Here is a 23270-nt window from a genome sequence, read left to right as displayed (position 1 = left end):
TGGATCTAATGGACTCATTTTTATTGTTTTATAATTTTAAGTGATTTTTCACAAATAATATACAGAAGTAAGATTAAAGGGATAGTGAAAAGCAGATTTACTAGAAATTTTAATATAAACTTAAACATAGAAAACCCAAGTTTTTATTCCATAGTTGCTGGTTTTGAAGGCATATATACCCAAAATGGGCAACATCCTTTGAATGCATGTCATGCATGAACCTGGGACATTTCCATTCTGTAAATATGGAGTCCAGATTTCAAACGCAGCTGTAATAGGTTCCAGCTCATCAACACTTCTGGTTCTTTCATTTGCATCAACAAAACTAAGTACATTTGAGAACTTTGATGGATCTGAAGTTTTTTGAAGAAAGGAGCCATCCTCGTCGCTTCATAATTATGAAACGTCATTTTTAGATTTATAAACACTAGTTGAATAATCAATTCAATTTTTTTTTATTTCTACATTACCTATCGCCTCCCAGTCACCTTCAAATACACATCTGCCTTCCCCATCTGTGCACTCGCAGATCGTACCAAGTAAACTTTGGTCACAAACATCATACAAGATGAAAGACTACTGCCCGCCTCCTTCCAGCAGAGGTTCTGTTCTTGATACTGAAGATTCAGCAGTAAACAAAACAGACAAAAAAAATGTCCTTAGAGCTTACATTCTAGTGGGGGGGGAACAATGGACAAGATAAACAAATGAAACATGGTGTGTTAGAAAGTGATAAATGCCAAGGAGAAAGACTCAAGTATGAATGGGGAATATAAAATATCAGGGGAATATAAACTATCCGAGGGCTGGCTTAGAAATTTTATAAAACTCCGCAAATTTGATGCTCTCATCACAGGGCTGTTGAGGCGTCTCCTTTGTAAGATCAGTGACGTCACCACATCTTCACCTACTTGTGTGAGAAGAGCTATGGAAAAAGTGCAGACTCACAGAATATATTTTCAAGGTAAATCTGCAAAATTTAAGAACGAGCATCTTACAGATTTACCTTCTCAGAGCAGAATAAAATATCATGGACATATCTGTAATTAATGCACAAAGTGGGCTTTGATCTTTGAGTTGTTTTTAATGCAAACTTTGGTTACAAAGAAAAAGAATGCTAAGATCGGGATAATTTTTTTAAATATTTAGGGATAGACCGAAACTAATGGGTTTAAGGAAGGGGAAAAAACTCTTTTGGCTGTTGAATCAGTGGGCTGAAAAGAAGCATTATTATTGCTCAGAAATCTTTCATAGAATGATTCAATGACAATTTAGTGACTAACAACTCCCACTTTATCAACAGTGCTTGCTTTCAATGATATTCCACATAAATGAGCAAAGGCAGGCTTCTCTCTGAGAGAATGGTTACAATGCTCAACTTGTTCCCAAAAATTTAAAAGGGAATGTGAAGCTACTCATCATTATCATTGGATTAAAACAAGAAAGAAAAGTTTCCTGACAAATCACTACTGAGAAAAACTTGCATTTGAATTGTGACTAATGCTGAAACCTGGTTTAACAATCCTCCTGCAATGGCATTGGAAACATGTATGAGTTTAACAGACCTAGAGACAAAGAAATGTATAATTTGCCAACTACAGATTTCTATGAAGGTGAAAAAATGATTGGCAGGAAATTATAGATTGCAGAGCACTCAAGAATTCTAAGGAAATAATAACTCTAATTTTTCCAGTATTAATTGGCCCAATAAGGTAAGGTTAAGTCAAAATAAATTTTTTTATTTATATTTATATCTCTTTACTAAACTTTAGGGCAGTATGAAATTGTTCTATTATTGTTTGCTCAATTATTCCTTGCAAAATTTTCAGACAAATTTTTGGTAAAAAAAAAAACAACAACAAAAAAAACTTTTGTTGGTGTCACTAGATTTTTTTAGGATGTAATCCACAGTGGATATTAGTTCCTAAAAAATTTCTCTGAGACTATTTCCTGACAACTAAATGTGAATCAGTAATTATACGAAGTCCGTTAAAATGTTCATTAACTTTTTTTCATTTTTAAATCTCCTAGATCACTGCAGCCACTCTTAATAATGCCAACATATTTCTTCACCTGCTAGACTTGCAGCTGAGGACTTCAAAATGAAATGAGTTTGCCTGAAAATATCATCTTTCATCATAGCATAAAACAAGACTTATTTTTTTACTTTTTACATAAGATGTATATCAAGGAATTAATCCAGGCAATTAGGTCCAAGTATCAGCCAAATCTAATATACTAATATAAAATATCTAGAAAAAGCTAAACAATTCAGAGTTTTAAAAATTGATTTGATAATCTTTGTTTAAATATTTCGAAAGAAGAATTTCAAGTTGAGCTGGATGGTGATGGACAAATACTATTTAAATTAAAGTTTCTCAAAGTAATTAATCTGATTCATAAATCATATTGCAAAAATCTCTTAAGGTACAAATATGAGCTCCGTGTACACCAACCAGTAGAAGCTAATATAAATGGTCAAAAAAAAAGTGCTCAACGAGCTGAATCGGACCACATCGGGCCTCAAAGCGCAGCCTGAAGCCTGACGGAAGAACTGGCTGCCTCAGGGAGAACCACGAGGAAGTGGGAGCAATAAACCCAGGAACGGGCTTCCTCAGGGCTGTTCCAAAAGGTTCCTGACCCCCAAGGGTTTTCGCTACTGTGACTTTTGCGTTCTACTCTGCCAGGAAATGAGCGCTTTGAAAAGACAGCCCAATGGGGACGTGACAGTAGAAATGAACGTCGCCCCAGGGACAGATCTGACCAGCTGCGGACCAGCATGAGGGAGCAATACCAGGAGTCGGCCCAGCACAATCGACGCGCGGCCGAGGAGCAGTTCCGCAAGCGGCTCACGGCTGCAAAGCGCGAGAACACAAAATGCCAGGCCCAGCGACCGGAGCTTTGATTTCATTGTGCTTTGTTGATTTCATTCTCGCTGAGTGCGTCCTTGCAGATGCAGTTCTCCACCGATGCAGGAGCGGCTGGCTCAGCCGTGAACCAGGTAATGGAACTGAGAAGAGTCCTCCAGATTGAACTGCAGTCTGTCCTGGCCACGGTAGGTGAGAAGCGGGCACTCACTCGACTTACACTTCCAAAGCTTTAAAAAATTGTTTTGCAGGGCCTGCCAGTGGCTTAGCGGTTAAGTGCGCGCCCTCCGCTACTGGCGGCCAGGGGTTGGGTCCCGGCGCTCACAAAACGCACCGCTTGTCGGGCCATGCTGAGGCGGCGTCCCACATACAGCAACTAGAAGGATGTGCAACTATGACATACAACTATCTAGTGGGGCTTTGGGGGGGGGGGGGAGGGAGGAGGATTGGCAATAGATGTTAGCTCAGAGCCAGTCTTCCTCAGCAAAAAGAGGAGGATTTGCATGGATGTTAGCTCAGGGCTGATCTTCCTCACACACACACAAAAAAATTTGTTTTGCAGACATCGTTTTGAAGCATGTTGGCAAAATGTTGGCATCTGTAAAATGGGAATAATAGTACCTACCTCGTAAGGTTGTTATGAGAATTAAGTGAGTTAGTAGAACAGTGCCTAGTGCATAGGGAATGCTATACTATATTATATATTACTATATACTATATTACTGTATACTAATATACAGTAATGATTGTATACTAAGTGTATATTATATAAGTATATAAGTATACTAATAATAAGTAGTAATATACTATTATAATATACTCTGATTAGTATTGATTATTATTACTATTATTGGTTTTTAATTATTAAAGCTAAATCTCCATTAAGTGTTTCAATTGAAGACACCCTCATCACAGAAACATAAGTTTCAGTATTCATACTCTGAATAGAGGGCAGTTTTATTCTGACTGTGTCTCCATTTCAATTTGCTTGTTCATGTGTAGCAAAGTTCCCTGGAAGGGACCCTGGCAGACACAGAAGCTGACTACCTAGCTCAGCTGTCGGAAATCCAGATGAAGGTCAGCAGCCTGGAGGAGCAGATCTGCCAGATCCGGGGCGAGACCGAATGCCAGAACGCAGAGTATGAACAACTGCTGGACATCAAGACCCGCCTGGAGATGGAGATCGAGACCTACCGCCGCCTGCTCGATGGAGAGGAAGGGCAAGCCATCAATACCTTGATTTTTATGTTTTCTAAAAAATGAAGAAATTATTTTTAATTCACACCTAAAAAAATTTCAGAAAGTTTCAAATAAAGTATCCCTTGGGAGAAAGATGCTACATTGGAAAGAAAAGATGTCTGTTTCTTTACAGTTCTTTGGCTAAAGAGAAGTAAGTGAGGATAATCATTTCTTTCACTTTTTATTTCTTAGTAGTTCTGGAGGAAAAGGAGCTGGATACAGAAGGTCGTTCTCTGTGGACTCGAGAGGAGGACCCAGCATGGCTCAACCAAGGAGTAAAGTTGCTTTTTAAAAATAATATTTTCTGCTTACTTAATGAGCATCTATCATTAGTAAAGGGCATGTTTTTTTTTTTGAGGAAGATTGGCCCTGAGCTAACATCTGTTGCCAATCTTCCTCTTTTTCTTTTTTTCCCCCCAAATCCCCAGACGTAGTTGTATATCCTAGTTATAGGTCCTCCTAGTTCTTCTATGTGGGACACCCCCTCAGCATGGCTTGATGAGCAGCGCGTAGGTCCACACCCAGGATCCAAAACGGTGAACCCCAGACGGCCGAAGCAGAACGCGAAAACTTAACTGCTACGCCACCGGGCTGGCCCCAATGGACTTTTTTTATCTCCAAAAATCTAGGCTAGAGTAATTCATTTTAAAACATGACTTGTGATAATCATTTCACGATATGTACGTATACCATATATACATATGTTGTACACCTTAAATTCAATGTTATATGTCAACTATATCTCAATAAAACTGGAAAATAAAATAAAATAAAACATGACTTGTGAACCAACCTTTATATTTTCAGTTCTAAAATTCTCTTTTTTTTTTTTTTAGATTCAAATAAAAGCAGAGGAACCAGGGCAGTGTCAGTTCATGGCCAAATGATTCCATCAAAAGTCAACAAGGTTTCTGATGCAAAATTCAAATAAGAGTAAGAGGCACTCTACCCCAGAAAAGTAAATGATGAATTCGAACAAATAAGGGAATAATCCAACAAGCCTGAGGAGACAAACCTTCGACTGCTACTGTAGTCGTTTCTGATATTCTCTTGTCTTTATTGGTTGGGTTTTGTCTTTGAAATGCAAAATGTGTTTTCCTTCTTAATCATTCTACGTCAATAAACTTTCCACTTGTTGCAAATCAACTACATCAGTCTTTGTCATGTGGTAATGCACTGACTTTTTACAACAGCTTTATTGAGCTATAATTCACCCATTTAAAGAGTACAAGTCAATGATTCTTAGTATATTCATAGAGTTGTACAACTATCACCACAATCAATTTTAGAGCATTTTTGTCACCTCAAACAGAGACCTTATACCCATTAGCAGTCACTCCCCATTTCCCCCCACAAACCCCCACCCTCAAGCCCTAAGCCTTCGCTAATCTACTTATTGTCCTATAAATTTTCCTATTCTGGACTTTTCATATAAATGGAATCACATGATATATGGTCTTCCATGTCTGGCTTCTTTCACTTAGCATAATGTTTTTGACATTCATCCATGTTGTAGCATGTCAGTACTTCATCCCTTTTTGTTGCTGAACAATATTCTATTGCATCAGTATACCACATTTTATTCGTCCATTCATCAAATGATGAACATTTGGCTTATTTACACTGTTTTGCTACTATGAATAATGTTGCTATGAACACTTATGTGCAAGTTTTTTGTGGACATATGCTTTCATTTCTCTTGGGTGTATTCCTAGGAGTGGAATTGCTGGGTCATATGTTAACTCTATGTTTAACCCTTTGAGAAACTGCCAGACTGTTTTTCATAGCAGCTGCACCATTTTACATTCCTGTCAGCAGTGTATGAGGGTTCCAACTTCTTCACATCCTCGCCAACACTTGTTATTGTCTTTTTTTTATTATTATTATAGCAATCCTAGTAGGTATTAAGTGGTGTCTCATTGTAGTTCCACACCGACTCTTTAAATTTGTTGTTTTACATTAGTCCAAAACCATGCCAAAAAAATGATTATGAAATATCTGATGAAGCTGCAGTTTTCCAGCTTTCTTATAGGGTCAAAAGTGCATACATGTTAGTTAAGATGACACCTGCTCTTTAGGAACCTGCTCTCTACCTGAAGACCACACTAATAGAAATGAAAATAAGGGAACCAAGTGTTTTTAAAAAGAGGAATTATGAAGAATGATTTGAACTTCCAGATATCAAAACATTGGGATAGTGGATACGCCCCAGGGCTGATGCACCCAGCCCCTGGCTGCTGGAGTATGGGCTGCTGACAGCTCACAGCTGTGCTCGCATTGGGCATTGTCCTTGGCAGCAGGGAGCAAGCTTGCCCACGATTATCCCCTTCCAAGAGAATGCCCATGGGGCAGTAACTGGCTGGTGGGAAGGATACAAAGGCTCAGTTCCTTTGCCTCAAATTGGACAACTCTGAAGGGCCAGCCCAGCTCCAGAGCTTCCCAAAAGATCAGCTGAAGCCTCTGTTAAAACAGCTCTGCAGTGGGCTTCTGCCTCTGCCCTGTCCTACCTTCCTCACTTCCTTACAGGTATATCTCCCAAGAGAAAGTCCTTGATATACCTCTGCACCCTTTTCTCCATCTCGAAGTCTGTTTCCAGGAATGTGATTTAAGAAAATAGTATAAAGTTACAACAATTAAAACAATATGTCACTGACACAGAAATCAACACCCCAGAAAAAGACCCACCTACATATAAGAATGATATTTTCAAATCAGTTGTGAAAAGTAGATTATTCAATAGAGGCTGCTGGAATAACTAGTTAACCAAGGGGCAGGGGTGGGAGTGGGGTGGGTGTTAAATATTTACCTCATATCACACACCAAAATAAATCCCATACAGATTACAGAAATATAAGAAAGCAAACCTTCGAAGACTTAAAAATTTTTTTAAAAGAAAGAATATTTATATATTTGGGGGACAGTGCAGGCTTTTTAAATCAAAAAACCAAAAGCAAAAAGCATGAAGGGAGAGGAGAGATCTGTATCAAGAAAATACCATGCAGTAAGAAGTAAAACAAAATTAAAAGAAAACTTTTTTTTTTTTTTGGTGATTGGAAGATTGGCCCTGAGCTAACATCTGTGCCCATCTTCCTCTATTTTGTATGTGGGTTGCCACCACAGCATGGCTTGATGAGCGGTGTGTAGGTCCATGCCTGGGATCTGAATCTGCGAGCTCCAGCCTGCCAAAGCGGAGCACACAAACTTAACCACTATGCCACCAAGCCAGCCCCAACATTTTAAACTTTAATAAAATATGGTAAAAATCCATCCCAAAGCCAAAGGGAATCTATGCAGCTCCCCAGCCAGTGGACTCCAGATTTGGGCTGCATAAATTAAATCTCTGTCCTATCTGCAGTTTGGCGCCACCTGCTGGCAGCTATCTTCACTGTCTAAAATCAAGAGGATTCTGGGGCCAGCTGACTTCTAAGAAAGCAGCCCTTCCAGCAATCCGCAGCCTGTTCACTTGGCCTAACTCATGCTCAGCCTCCCCATCCCCCAAACTCCCAATCCTTAACCACCACACCCAACCGTGCCTGTCCACCGTCATATCTGCCCTCCTCACCCTAGAAGATATTAACTTCAGCTCACCCTCTTGGGGGCTGGATGCAGAAGGTGAGCCAAGAGCCAATCACTTTATGTCTAAATGTTCAGCAATGCTGCATGGTACCAGGCGGTTACACTGTACTTGTCATATATGGCTGTCCAATATAGGGCTGGTGTCCCCAATATATAAACTCATGAACTGATCTACAAGTAAGAGATAACCATATCAATAAGTGGATACATGATACATATAAGCAATTCATAAAATATGAATGGCCAACAATATTAAAAAGTGCCCGATGCCCAACATCTCTAGTAATCAAAGAAAGGCGTCAAAACAGGTCCAGTTTGCTTAACGATAATACCTATTTTCACAAGGGCATAGGGAAAAAGCACTAACACATTGCTGGATGGAGTGTAAATGGGGAAAACCTTCAAGAGAATGACTTAGCAACGGGAATCAAAAGCCCTAAGAAAAGAGTATATCCTTAGGACCAGTAGTTCCAGTTCTAGGAATTTATCCTTAAGTAATTGGTTATTTAGTATATGCCCATTCCCCCCAGAGTGTTTTATCATAGTGAAAAATTAGACATAATAAAATGTCCAACAATGAAGAATCAATAGACTATTACAAAACACCCATCAATAGTCCATCAAAGGAATATCATGCAGTCATTAAGAATGTTCAGGGCCTGTCCCGTGGCTTAGCGGTTAAGTTCGTGCACTCTGCTACTGGTGGCCCAGGTTCGGATCCCGGGCACGCACCGACACACCGCTTCTCCGGCCATGCTGAGGCCGTGTCCCACATATAGCAACTAGAAGGATGTACAACTATGACGTACAAGGGCTTTGGGGGGAAAAAAAAAAGGAGGAGGATTGGCAATAGATGTTAGCTCAGAGCCAGTCTACCGCAGCAAAAAGAGGAGGATTAGCACAGATGTCAGCTCAGGGCTGATCTTCCCCACCAAAAAAAAAAAAAAAAAGAATGTTCAAGTTCGGCTGGCCCCGTGGCATAGTGGTTAAGTTCTCACACTCCACTTTGGTGGCCCAGGGTTTGCAGGCTCAGATCCCGGGCTTGGACTGATGCCCCAGTTATCAAGCCATGCTGTGCTGGCCTTCCATACAAAGTAGAGGAAGATGGGCACGATGTTAGCCCAGGGCCAATCTTCCTCAGCTAAAAAGAGGAAGATTGGCAACAGATATTAGCTCAGGGCTGATCTTCCTCACAAAAAAAACAAGAGAGAGAATGTTCAAGTTCATGTATTGACCTGAAAAGATGTCAGTCACCTATGGAGAAATGAAAAGTAGAGTTTCAAGACAATAAATACAGTATCATTTAGTTTTGTAAGCAAATAATTGTACACAAGTTACATACATTCTTATTAAAATTCTGGAATGAGGCCCGCCAGGTGCCATAGTGGTTAAGTTCACGCCCTCTGCTTCGGCGGCCCGGGGTTCACCGGTTCAGATCCTGGGCACGACTACACACGACTCATCAAGCCATGCTGAGACAGCATCCCACATAGAAGAACTAGAAGGACCTACAACTAGGATATACAACTATGTACTGGGGGCTTGGGGGGAAAAAAAAAGAGGAAGATTGGCAACAGATGTTAGCTCAGGGCCAATCTTCCTAAAAAAAAAAAAAAAAGGAATCTGCTTCTTAGGACCACTCCCGACTTCTACTGCTGGAAAACAAAAAAAAAGAATCTGGAACAACATCAAACATCAAAATGTTAACAGTGGCTATTTATGGGTACTGGAAATATGGATGATGTTTATTTTCTGCTACAGGTTTATATGTGTTTCCGATTTTTTTAAATACACATGTACTACTTGTAAAATTTTTAAATCTTTAAAGAAAAAAATATCTGTATGTTTACATGTTTTTACAATGAATATACTCTTTTTTTTTAATTTTTATGGAAAAATAAAAGAATAGCCAGGTGGTAAGTAATGTGTGGACACCATAAGAACAATGAGAAAGAAGTACTTGGGGAGAAGGGAAAGCTGGCTCAGGCAGACGGCCCAACGGCACTGGCCTGGGGCGTGCTGGGAGGGAAGAGGCACAGGGCTTACCCCAGGAGGACAGGGCTTCTGGGAAACTGTGGCAGAGCTGTGGCCTCAGCTGGGAAGGGTTCACAGGACAAGATGAGTCTGAGTACAGAGGTTGTAGATCCCAGCCAGGCTTGGTGGGGTTGACTGGGGATGAGCCCTCACAGGACCAGTCTATGGACACAAAGATCACTTATGGGGCAACAACAATTTAATTAAGTGCTAGAAAGGTCTCCAAGTGTGCTGCCATTGACTTGTACATGGTATTGTCTTAAAATTATTTTAATCTTTTCTGCACCCACAGTTATGTCTCCTTTCCCATTTCTTTTTTTTTTTTTTTTTTTTTTTGTGAGGAGGATCAGCCCTCGAGCTAACATCCGTGCTAATCCTCCTCTTTTTGGTGAGGAAGACCGGCTCTGAGCTAACATCTATTGCCAATCCTCCTTCTTTTTTTTTTTTTTTTTTCCCTCCCCAAAGCCCCAGTAGATAGTTGTAAGTCATAGTTGCACATCCTTCTAGTTGCTGTATGTGGGCCGCGGCCTCAGCATGGCCGGAGAAGCAGTGTGTCGGTGCGCGCCCAGGATCCAAACCCGGACTGGAGCGTGCGCACTTAACCACTAAGCCACCTGGCCGGCCCTCCTTTCCCATTTGTAATCCCGTATATTTTGAGTCTATCTCTTTTCCTTAACCAGGCTCATAAAGAGGTTATCTAATTTAGTGGTCTCTTTAAAGAACCAGTTTTTTAGTGTATTTATGTATTTGTTATTTTCTATCTCAATAGTTTCACTCATCTTTTTCATCTATTTTGTTTTGTTGTTCTTTTAAAAAAATTTTATGTACTAAGTTTCTTCATCGTTAGTCTCTCTTTAATAATGCAGCCATTTGAGGCTAAATACTTCCCTCAGCACAGTTTTAGCTACAACTCGAAAGTCCAGGGACAAAGTTTTCTTCTTTTGCTTACTTTCTGGATGGTTTGTAATATCGGTTTTGATTTCCTTTGGTCCAAGAGTTATTTAGGAGAATGTACCTTAATTTACAAATTAAGGTTGTTTTGGTTGTCTTTTTGTTATTTAATTCTGATTGTATCAAATAAAAACAAATCCTGACTTAGAGAAGGAGAGGCTTTCATCAGAAAGACTACTGTAATAGGGAGATCCTTCTGATCTCAGAAATCTGCAAGCATCTCAAAATCACACAAAAAAGTGTTTTTTAGTAGGGTAAAAGAGGAGGCAGGCAGAGAGAAGCAGAATCTTCGGAGGAGAAGGTGGGCAAACAAGGAAAAATGACCAGTGGGGTCTGACAGGAAAAGGGTCTCGCTGTGGTCCCTGATTCCCAGGAGAAGATGATAAGGGGGCACGTTCCCCTTTTTTTGGTGCTTGCTCAAGCTTGAGGGCAAGCAGAGTTGAGGGGCCCGTAGAAAAGAGAAAAGCCTGACTAGTTTGGTCAGGACTAAGCAGAGAATAAGAAATGGGCATTTGTGAACACTTGGTCAACTGTGACAGAGATGGAGCTCATTGCCTTGAAAGAATTCCCAGGCAAGCGTACTCTTCCTCAGTCAGCTACCTTCATCAGGCCTTCCCTCGGGGTGGATGCTTACAGGCCAGTTAATGAGAACCTCTAATTTCTAACCTCTCCTTTGGCATGATTTCCACCAAATAAGCAGTACTCTCTACCCAGCTCTCAAGTACACACACTGAACTTTTGCAGCTTACACACCGGCAAAGAAAATCCCTCCAATTGTAATATAAAACACTTCGTAAATCTGACCGAGAAGTAATGCACTTGATAACCAAAATGCTAAATATTAGAGCTTTATGGGAAGTTGAAAATTATATAGTTCAATATAATAACGTTACAGATCAGGAAACTGTGGCCTCATCTAGAGACATCCAAAGTATCGGAACTTGAGAACAATTTTTATAAAGTTGTGTTACAGTCCTAGTGGAAAGAGGACAGAGGACACAAACAGGGGAAGGTTTCCCCTGCGCCTGTGAGATCAGACATCTTCCCATTCCTTTCCTATGACACTATTATTTTACCACTAGGATTCCTTGCCCAAAGATTTGCAGCTTCTCTTAGATCAGAAGACCAAAGAAGGGTCCAGCTCAGAGAGACAGAGGGGAGAATGTCCAGTGGATTGAATGCCCACGAGACGCGGGAGGCTGGATCTTGCCGCTTACATTACAATCTGGCTTATATATGTTTGTGGTTCTCTGAATAGGAGGCTGTTGTCTGTCTGGTATGAAAAAAAGGTCCAAAAAACTTTTCAAGCAAAAATAATCAATAAACTCTGAGCCCATCTGTGTTGACTCTGGACCCTGGAGGACAGAAGCACCTCACCTTACAAAGCCGCTTACCCATGTGCTTAACTCTGCATAACTGACTAAATGATCTTCAGGAAAATTAGAAAATTGTGCTGTTTAAAGAGATTCTAGGGCCGGCCCCATGGCTTAGCAGTTAAGTGCCCGCACTCTGCTACTGGCAGCCCGGGTTCGGATCCCGGGCACGCACCGACACACCGCTTCTCCGGCCATGCTGAGGCCGCGTCCCACATACAGCAACTAGAAGGATGTGCAACTATGACATACAACTATCTACTGGGGCTTTGGGGTGGGGGAGGAAAGGAGGAGGATTGGTAATAGATGTTAGCTCAGAGCCGGTCTTCCTCAGCAAAAAGAGGAGGATTAGCACGGATGTTAGCTCAGGGCTGATCTTCCTCACAAAAAAAAAAAAGAGAGAGATTCTAGAGCATTCAAACACAACAAGTACAAAGCTAAGTCATTTTCTCCCAGAACAAAATTTGGCAAAATGGTGTGACTGAACAGATGCTGGTGGAGAAGAGGAAACTTGCAAAGGGATATGCTTAATTGAAACAAGAGAAAGAATGAAGAATGGACAAGGGTGATGGGGAAGGAAGACAGGAAAAGAGAGGAAGGAGCGAAGGAAGAGAAACTGTCACAGAACTGGTGATTTCTGCTCTATTCTTGTAGGTGGTTTATAATTTCTTTGGTGTCTGACAAGAGCACAGGGCTGAAATTGACTTTTGGGTGGTGCCAGATCCACTGGGAGTGGCCTCTCAGGACACTTATTATCGCAAAATCTTTTTTTTTCTCCAAGTAGTTGAGCCTGGTGGGGCTCACAGTGGCCGTCACCAGGACACTGGCCTAAACAATGATTCTCTACAGGGGAGGTACTGGACGATTCTGACACGACATTCTCTGACCCCTCCCCAAACAATACCTCCTCTCAGCCTCAAGCCCATCAATACACATACACACACACGCACACACACTGAGAATCACACACCCAAAAGGTGGAGAATGAAGGTTTAGAAGACAGTACACACCGTAAAGGACAAAAGATCAGTGACCCAAGTTGTGCATGAAGCAAGTCAGGCCCTGGTGTTTTCTATTCAGTCAGGGAACATTTGTTGTCTATCTACAGTACGTTAGGTATCACAAAGAGGCTGCACACACATCGCACTGGAGCTTTTCCTTTTTCTGTGCTGTCTGCCACAAAAAGTTCTGCCAACACTCAGCAAATGCTCTATGCCCAGTTAGTTCCCTTAGCTCTTCTCACCCCATGCTTTTATTTGAAAACCAAACAACAGAATATTCTCTAGAATGAACAGAAGATAGAAGACTTGAGTTCACTCTATTCTAACTCTAAAGACTCATCAGGGGCAATATGCCATATCTTTCAATATTTGGTTTTCCTCCTAATCTAAAAACAAGGAATACATTAATCTGAAAATTTTTAAAATACTAATAATCTATCTCACAAAACTGTTGGTGGTTAATTTGCAAATCATTTGCACTTATTACAAAAGTCATATTCTATAATGAAGTGTAGTTTATATGGTTCTTTACAGGTAAAAATAAACTGCTCATAAACTATTCAAGACAACTTATAGCTGAGGGCAGAGCATTGAACCGGGAACCCGGATGTCTGGGGCTCAGTCCGCTGCTTTTAAACTACCATATATTGAACAACAACGGGATTCCAGGCCCTGAAGCCGACATTTCTGAACATTTTGTTTCACTGGAACCTCATCAGATTCCTGAGGCTTTCATTTTACCGAAGAAAAAAATGACAAGAACGAATCTGTGACCTTTGACAAGTGATTATTTCATGTAAAGACAGTGAGTATTAAATTTGGGGATGTCTCAAAACAATGGGGACTAATGTTTACTAAAAAATTCTAACACTTCAGGCAAGAACAGAATTGTATTTATATATGGGATTAAAATCCTTTAATCTACCAAACACCAATGTTCTAGACAGTTTGCAAGTCACAGAATCAAGATGAGTCTGTTTGATAAATGACCATTTAAAACAAAAGGCACATAGATCCACAGAAAGGAAGCGTGAAAATGCATTTAAGGAAATACGACAAATAGAAGAAAATCCTGTGGATTTACCTCGACATTTACTTATACACTGCCTTATTAGGCAAAGAATTTGGGGCAGTAATGGCTGTTTTAGTCATTAAATGCCCTTCCCAGTAGTCATATCTGAAGTATAGAACATCAGAGAAGCATCTCAAAAGAACTTAATTTTGAAGCTGAATTTAAAAAACAAAGAAGAAATAGATGTCAGCATTAAAAATTGTATCAGGAAGAAAGCTAAAAAATAAGAAACAAGAGAGAATACCTCAGTTATCACGAGCTTCCTCAATTGAGACTCAAGTGTCCAAATATCCCAAAACATAGGGTAAGTAAAGCTGCTAAAATGAAAAACTAAAACTCAGATGACAACTAAAGAAAAAGTCCACAAACCCCAGGCAAAATTCAGAGGCCATGATACTGCTAAATTTTCTCTTTTTCTTTCCACCTAGGCTCTGAAATTTCTAAGTTTCATCAGATTTCTTTCACTTAGCTATTTTTCCTTTCTTTAAGCCTTCTTTTAGCCAAATGCCAGCCTCTGTGAAAATGGAAAGATTATATTTCATAATTTTAAAAGGGAGGAAAAGCCCAATGATTGTTCCTCCCATCTCAGTGTTTGCATGCCATTTAATCATTAGCGCTTAAACTTCTCTGGTTTCACAGCTCTGGGGAAGGGTGAGGCAGTAACCAACATACTGTAATGGTTGCTGCATTTTTTACCTTCTTTTGAAGGATGTCATGAGAAATACTCTCAGCTTAATGAGTTAAAGTTTATAAAACACCTTGTACCCCTTGGAGAGATGGCACCCTAGTTATGAGAACAGTTAACACCCCACTATAGTGAAAACAATGCAGGTAGAACATAAAAGCCAATAACATAAGGAGCTACAAAATAAAGTTAATTATCATCTATTTAATTATGTGTCCCAATCAAAGGCAGTCTAAGGCAAAATTAAAAGGCAGAATGTTGGATAACAAATAACTGAATGTAAAGATTAAAGCAAGCACATAGTTTAACAGAGAACACCGTGATTAAAAAAGAAAGTTGGAAATCGACAAAAGTCAGCTTCTTGAGTATAACAATAAGGAAGCCAAGAAAAATTTTTCAAGGCATCTATACTTTTTAAAAAATACACTTTTTAAAAAAATTTTGGTAAAATAAACATAACATAAAAGTTACCATCTTAACCATTTTTAAGTGTACAGTTCAGTAGTAAGTACATTCACATTATTGTGCAACCAATCTCCAAAACTCTTTTCATCTTACAAAACTGAAACTCTCTACTCATTAAACTCCCATTTCCCCTCTCCCCACCCCTGGCAACCACTATTCTATTTTCTGTCTCTGAATTTGACTACACCAGGTACCTCATATAAGTGGAATCGTACAGCATTCGTCTCTTTAAAAAACCACACTTTTAAACCAGAGAAACTATTAGCAGAAGCGAATGGAAATAATCTAAAGTACAAAGGGACAGAAAAACAGGAAGCAGAAAGTGAACTGGGGAGGATTCTAGACTTCAGTATCTATAAAATGGCCCCAATCATAACATTAGTTATCGGAAGTGGATACAGATCCTCTTTTCTAAATGTCTTTTAAACAAAAACAGAAAAATATGAGCACTGAGTAGGCTGGGGAAACTCCAGGTTTCGATATCTGCAAGACGACTCCGGCATATCTTTGGTTATCAGAAGCGGATTCAGAACCTCTTCGCCAAACAAAGACAGATGAAATCAACATCATCTCTTAATTTCTTAAGATTTGATTCTAAAGAAGGAAATTGGTATCATTCTATCAGTCTCAAGTTCAACAACACAATGAAAGCAGATTTGTAGCATCACACCAGCCACAATGAACTCTGATCTGATGCTAAGACTATCAGCCTAAAAACTTTTCCAATCTTAGACATTCTCTGCTCAAATAAGTGTGTTGCTGAGATCGTGTCGGAATCGTCCGGGTACCTCCCCTGTAGAGAATCATTGTTTAGGCCAGTGTCCTGGTGACGGCCACTGTGAGCCCCACCAGGCTCAACTGCTTAGAGAAAAAAAAAACATTTTGCAATAATAAGTGTCCTGAGAGGCCACTCCCAGTGGATCTGGCACCACCCAAAAGTCAATTTCAGCCCTGTGCTCTTGTCAGACACCAAAGAAATTATAAACCACCTACAAGAATAGAGCAGAAATCACCAGTTCTGTGGCAGTTTCTCTTCCTTCGCTCCTTCCTCTCCTTTCCTGTCTTCCTTCCCCATCACCCTTGTCCATTCTTTCTCTTGTTTCAATTAAGCATATCCCTTTGCAAGTTTCCTCTTCTCCACCAGCATCTGTTCAGTCACACCATTTTGCCAAATTTTGTTCTGGGAGAAAATGACTTAGCTTTGTACTTGTTGTGTTTGAACATGGAAGACTACTAGTAAGTTTTTCATATTAAGAGTGAAAATATCTAATTTGATCTCAAAATACAAAGAAAACAATAACCTAAAATCACACACTTCAACAAACTTAGAAATATGCTGATTGAAATAATCATAGAGAAGGACAATTAAGTAAATCTGAAACTAACTTGATGCTAAAGCTAATTTCAACTTTAAGAGAACAATACGAACAAAAAGTTACAAGTGTGATGGGAAATTTCCATTCTCATCATATTAAGTATTTTAATTACACTTGTTAATCTGGGGAAGTGCTCTGCAATGGGGAAATCATGAAGCAAATTTAATAGAATTACTCTTTCAGGAAAGAATTATCAGTCATCAAAACCTCTGAAAGATTAAAACTGTAATTCTGAAAAAATTGTTTTGCTTTGCTCCACCATATTTTTTTTTCTTGAGATAGTAAATGCCCAGAGGCTCTGACCCAGCTTCAGAGAAAGAGCCAGTAGAGTGGGTTCACAAAAAAGAAATTATCAAATTGCAGATTAGCAAAACTGTAACAGGGATTAAGAAGTGACACAGAAAAGGAACACCCTAAAAATGTGTATATAAGGGCCAAAAAGTCAGCCTGCAAATACTCGTCACTGTCACCTCTATTCGCCTGGACAAGTTAAACGTTTGCAGGATCATCATGTCTTGCTCATCTCGCATTTCCTCCTCCAGGGCTGGAGGCGGCAGCTCCGTCAAGGTGTCTGCTGGTGGCAGCAGCTTCAGCAGTGGAAGCAGATGTGGTCTAGGGGGTGGCTCTGCACAAGGCTTCCAAGGAGGAACCAGCCGCTATGGCCTGGGTGGGGGATCTGGCTTTGGACAGGGTTTTGGTAGCTGTTCAGTAGGGGGCGGGTTTGGAGGAGCTTCAGGCTCTGGAGCTGTCTTTGGTGGGGGTTCTGGATTTGGTGGAGGTTCTGGATTTGGTGGGGGTTCTGGATTTGGTGGGGGTTCTGGATTTGGTGGTGCTAGTGGAGGCTTCTACAGCTATGGTGGTGGTATGGGTGGTGGTTTTGGCGATTGGGGGCTTTTCTCTGGGGGTGAAAAGCAAACCATGCAGAACCTCAATGACCGCCTGGCCAGTTACCTAGACAAGGTCAGAGCCCTGGAGGAGGCCAACACTGATCTGGAGAACAAAATCAAGGAGTGGTATGACAGATTTGGGTCTGGGTCTGGAGATGGTGGAAGAGATTATAGCAAATACTATCCAATAATTGAAGATCTCAGGAATCAGGTGAGACACTATCCATTGCTGAGTTTCTATTATTTCTGTATCTTTTGCTTTCCTTCTGATCATGGACTGCAGTGAAGAATTTAAGTCAAGGAATTATTTGAAAACATATTTGCTTGCTGTATATGCAAAATGGAACTTGGTATTTTTTAACTATGACAGTACTGTATATGACATTCAACCACATTAAGTAACCATTAACTATTAATTTTCTGTTTGCATCTCAATTTGAGTATTTCTACATGAGAATAAAATTTATACAATGTTTGGCAGCTAATTAACATGTATGTATAAGAGTGATGGCAATGAGTCAACACTAGCTTAATCTAATTATTTCATGATTAATTCTGGCAGGTTGACATATTTTAGCATCTTGCCAGATTTAAAACGTCTTTATGACATTTTTCTTCCTAGAAAATCTGGTGCAAATATTGTATGAGAATGTGGTTGAATCTAAAATGTTCAGGCACTGTTGCATAGGAAATATATTTTTAAAAGCTTTTTTCGAAGTGAAATTCGTGTTTCGCACTATTTTCTGAAAGAGCTTATAGAATAACTAATCTTCCAAAGCAGCAGAAATACGCAGAGGACTGAATTCTATAAAACAATGCCTCATGCCTATTCCAGTAAACGTGCAAACTGTTAATTTTTGCAGAAAAATGTAGTCCAAATACTCCAGGATTATCAATACAGGTGTCATTACTAAGCAAGTTTTCAAAGCAATTCACCTTTAAAAGCTAACTCAGGGGACAGCTACCCTCAAGAGTGGGCTTGCAGACACAAGGTAAAAAGCATCCCTGATTTATTCCCTATTATTACCTTTTCCAGATCATTACTGCCACCATTGAAAATGCTGGGGTCGTCTTGCAGATTGACAATGCCAGATTGGCTGCTGATGACTTCAGACTGAAGTAAGAAAAGTAAAGACTTGAAAACGAATGTTGTAGGAATGATAAAATTCAATCCATTTGCTTAATCTTTCTGAATTAAAAAAAAAATCTTTTAGGGGATCAAGACCTAAATTCACAAACATTCCAACAGTAAACTTTAAAAACCATCATTCCACCAACAAGAAAAGAGAGAGGTAAATTAAAGATGAAATTTTTGTTATACAAAATATTGACCATTGATAGAATTAACGTTAGGCTCATATTTTTCTTTATAGGGGAAAAACTCCTAAGAGAAAACTTAGTAGCCTTTATTTATCAAATAGCGCAGAGAAGAAAACTTTTTCTCGAACATGTAAGAAGGCATGGTACTCTTTGAAATGTACTGCACTGTCTTACTGCTGCCCCTTCCAGGTATGAGAACGAGCTGTATCTCCGGCAGTCCGTAGAGGCCGACATCCACGGCCTGCGCAAAGTCCTGGATGACCTGACCATGACTCGCTCCGACCTGGAGATGCAGATCGAGAGCCTCAAGGAGGAGCTGGCCTACCTGAGGAAGAACCACGAGGAGGTAGGAATACATTCCACGTGATTCAACGACTCTGGCCTACGTATTTTCCCCCAAGTCCATTCTATAAAAATAAAATAAAATAAATTGTATTGAATTTCCAAGTCTTATGACAAGGAAAAAAAGTAATAATGAGAAGTTATATCTGAATTTGGTGATGGGAGGGTTCCCTTCAGTGTCCTACTTTCAACTTTTTGTTGGCTATGCACATTTTAGGAAGTCATTGCTGTTTTGTTTTCATCACGATGGTCTTTTTTTTGCTTCGTGCTAGGAAATGAAGAGCACACAAGGAGCCTCCGGAGGAGATGTGACTGTAGAAATGAATGCCGCCCCAGGAACCGACCTGACCAAGTTACTGAATGACATGAGGGCGCAGTATGAGGAGCTGGCTGAGCAAAATCGCCAGGACGCCGAGGAGCAGTTCAACAAGCAGGTAGATTATCACCACTGAACGGCCGAGCCCGCCGCCACGCACAGCCCCTTCCGCTCATTTCATCAGCCCACAGTGACTGCATTTTACTTTTCTTTAGAGTGCAGCGCTGCAAGCACAGATCTCTACTGATGCTGGGGCAGCCAGCTCTGCCAAGAGTGAGATAACAGAACTGAAACGTACTCTGCAAGCCCTGGAGATTGAGCTTCAGTCCCAACTGGCCATGGTAGGTGCAAAGAGCTTTGCAAAATCTCCAACAGGGAGTTAAGCAATTCAGTTTTCTTTCTTTGCCAAGATATTCTACTTGGCACGTAATAAAAGCCATATTAACGAGGACTGTGTTGTGGTTGAAGAGAGCACAGAATATTCCAGTTAAAGATAATATACCCTATCCATAAAAGATTTAATTTCAAAACAGTAATGCCAACAAAAATTAAGGAAGCAGTGATATAACAATATAGGTTGTAACTTGGTAAAGGTGTCCTTCTCCTAGTACCTTATAAAATTTTGTATTTTTAAAAAACTCATCTAATGACTTATTTTCATGATGAATTTTTTATTTGCTTTTTCTCATAGAAAAGCTCCCTGGAAGGGACCCTGGCCGACACAGAAACTGGCTACATGGCTCAGCTGTCGGAAATCCAGATGAAGGTCAGCAGCCTGGAGGAGCAGATCTGCCAGATCCGGGGCGAGACCGAATGCCAGAACGCAGAGTATGAACAACTGCTGGACATCAAGACCCGCCTGGAGATGGAGATCGAGACCTACCGCCGCCTGCTCGATGGAGAGGGAGGGTAAGTGAAAGTCATGAGCATGCTAACTTGCACAGTTTGGGGTATTTATGTTATGAAACCATAAAGGAAGTTGGGGACTGGATTTGTATTTATAAAGAACCAATGACACAATCCGATCAAAAGACATCTACCGTCACCATGGAGAGCCCCCTGCATGGAGGGTTTCTCCTGCCTTTGCAAACTACAAAGGAAAACAATTCTTTTTTTCTCCAGTGGTTCTGGTTTTGGAGCATGTGATTTTAGAAACTTGGGATCCAGGGATTTGATATCCAGTGACTCAAGATCTGCGAGCTCTTCTGGCCAAGGAAGAGGTAGACATGTTTTTAATGTTCATGATAATTTTATACTTTAAAAGTAAAGGCATGCTTTGCTTGTCATATAAAAAGTGTATACTATTGTCTACACCATTTTACCCAAAGAGAGCACACTTGATGAATGCACTTGAATTTCTCTTGGTCTGTGTTTCTGTGAGAGTTTCCAGACTGACGCTGTGATTCTACAATTTTCAGATCCAAATAAGACCAGAGTGACTAAGACCATCGTAGAGGAGGTGGTGGATGGCAAAGTCGTCTCATCTCAAGTCAGCAGTGTTTCTGAGGTGAAAGTTAAATAAGCAATTTCCAAATTGACAAGAGTGTCTTTCAGAGAAAAAATGTAAAGGACACAAAGGAAGAAATCGCATCAATCTAGTCATCTTTCTGAATAACTTTAGGGAACAGTTTCCGTTCAGAAATAGACAACTAACCAATTTTTCTGCATCCTCTTCTTTTCTTGTTAGAATGCTCTGGAAAAAGTTGAAATGATGACTTGGCTCTACTTGTTTCTATGCTTCAATAAATTTACTTTTGCAAGTTAACTACATTATTCCCGAAATTTTTTAAGAAATTCAATATTTTAACTAGAAATGAAAAAGCTATCTATTATAATCTAGCTGCATTATTATGTTACTAATATTAATTCATTATTTATATAGTACTTTCTTCATGAAAATCAAGATGATAGCCATTTTGTACGTGGACATGTTTAACATCACATTAGAACTCAGTGATAGCTGAAATTAGACCTCAGTGTCCCTAAAACTATAGCCAACGGCTTAGCCTACAAAGGATGAGACTATTTGAATAATCAGTCTATAGCTAACTGGTGCCTAGTTTTTTATGTCCATCACTGAACTGGGTATTTCGTAAGATAGACACATAAGATATGCCTCCTACTTCAAGAAGCTTACATTTTAGATAGACAAGAAAGCTGAACACAGAGAAGACAGCGAACAATAAAGGGCATTAATGCGGAAGGGCTCGATGCCACGATATTCACCACAAGTGCCACAAGGATCTGACACGGCGTGTTTGCTGGACATTTAGGAGACTGGCCAAAATAACAAGTCTGGGGAAGTAAGATTGGATATGTGATATGGTGCCAGATTTCTGGAAACCTTGAAAGCCCCAAAAGAGAAGAGATGCTCAGATACTTGTTCCCTTGCCAAATCTAGCCACACCTCTAGCCAAAAATTGTCACTTAGCCGAGCTGGTGTTTCCTTTCTCCACTCTCCATTCCTGAGGTCTTTTACCCTGTGAGTGGTCCACATGGCTGTCTTGTCTTGCTTGGGACAATGAAGCCTGTTAAAGTAAGGTAGGAGGTGGTACAGGGTGGGTCCCAGGAAGAATCAGACATAGGACAAAGCCAGGCTGAGTAAAGACTTTCCCACTCAAGGAATTTAATATGACCAGATCACAAATTAGAGAATTAACCCCACAAGCCAGTCCTCAAGAAAAGAATATAGGACTTCGCATAAAAAGCCAAATTTAAAATTACAAAAGGATAAACCTGAACGTAATTCATGTAAACTGTACCTTCAGATATAAAACCACTAAGCTGTATGAGCTATCAAATCTTAATAATCAAAACAACCAAAAATGTAATTTTTCATCTTCTAGGCACATTGAATAAAGCAGAATGAACCTACAGGCACACTGTGACTTCTGCTTAAATAGCTAACCACAGAATAAAATTAATACCTAAGCATGAAACCACTACTCAAAGAAAAAGAGCTACGTTGTCTTAAGTCAAACATGTGTTTCCCATCAAACCATTACAGTAAATTAAACCTTGGATGTTTCTCCTCTGCTGAAAAGTTAAGAAATATGAACCAGCTGATCCAGCCTGGATTAATGGTGGAAGGACAGAAATGGAAACCAGCTGTGTGCACCCTCCAGCCCCACCCCACCCCGCCCCACTTCAGGCCATCATGGCCACATTGGGAAAGCCTCTCTCCTTGGGTCTTCCTAGATCAAGCCTTCTCGTCCTGTACTACCTGGGACCTAAGTTTATGGCTATGGTCATGTTGAGGCAACAGTATGAGACTACTCTGAAAATCATCTTACAGTGAAAATCCTCATTCTGTGTTTCCTCGGCATGTGTTCAGATGCAGCATTTGTACTAAATGATTGTTAACAGATGTGGAAAAGACCAGATCATAGGTGCCAACATACTGAGATGCAGTAGAATGTGTTAAGAGTATGTTCAATTTTTAAAACTGAAACTATTGAACTATTTTGGATCATGAAATTTATTTAGAGTGCTGAATAAAACGTTAAGGACAGGGTGTTCACTCATTATTACCTGCCCTAAAATTATTTTAAAACCACACAAGCACATGTCTTATTTTGAAACTCTAAAGTTCAACTCTCCTTTAACTTTTAAATGAGAGGAATGCATTTCTTTATCCTGAGAGTAGACTTACCCATAAGAAGGAAGAGCCGGTCCCTACTTGCATATGGATTGTCGTCTGTTGACTTTTGATCCAGAGGTTCATAAAGTTGTTCCTGTCTTTCTGACCTCAAGGGACAAAGGACAA

General features: G+C 40.1%; 2 protein-coding genes across 2 annotated transcripts; both read left to right on the top strand.

Moving 5' to 3' along the window:
* The first annotated feature begins 2735 nt into the window (after positions 1-2735).
* LOC131417939 (keratin, type I cytoskeletal 24-like) lies at positions 2736-4130 on the top strand. The gene is made up of 2 exons (XM_058562038.1): positions 2736-3001; positions 3870-4130. Exons 1-2 carry the CDS (start codon positions 2954-2956, stop codon positions 4128-4130), a joined length of 309 nt encoding a protein of 102 aa, XP_058418021.1. The 5' UTR covers positions 2736-2953.
* Positions 4131-17149: 13019 nt separating this feature from the next.
* Positions 17150-21262, top strand: LOC131416718 (keratin, type I cytoskeletal 24-like). Its single transcript, XM_058559378.1, has 8 exons — positions 17150-17737; positions 18563-18645; positions 19036-19192; positions 19461-19622; positions 19720-19845; positions 20196-20413; positions 20627-20724; positions 20923-21262. The coding sequence occupies exons 1-8, from the start codon at positions 17150-17152 to the stop codon at positions 21024-21026; spliced, it is 1536 nt and encodes a 511-aa protein (XP_058415361.1). The 3' UTR covers positions 21027-21262.
* The last annotated feature ends 2008 nt before the right edge of the window (positions 21263-23270 follow it).

The sequence above is a fragment of the Diceros bicornis genome, chromosome 18 (assembly GCF_020826845.1).
Source record: "Diceros bicornis minor isolate mBicDic1 chromosome 18, mDicBic1.mat.cur, whole genome shotgun sequence".
Taxonomy (NCBI): domain Eukaryota; kingdom Metazoa; phylum Chordata; class Mammalia; order Perissodactyla; family Rhinocerotidae; genus Diceros; species Diceros bicornis.
This window is presented reverse-complemented; position numbering and strand designations above follow the sequence as displayed.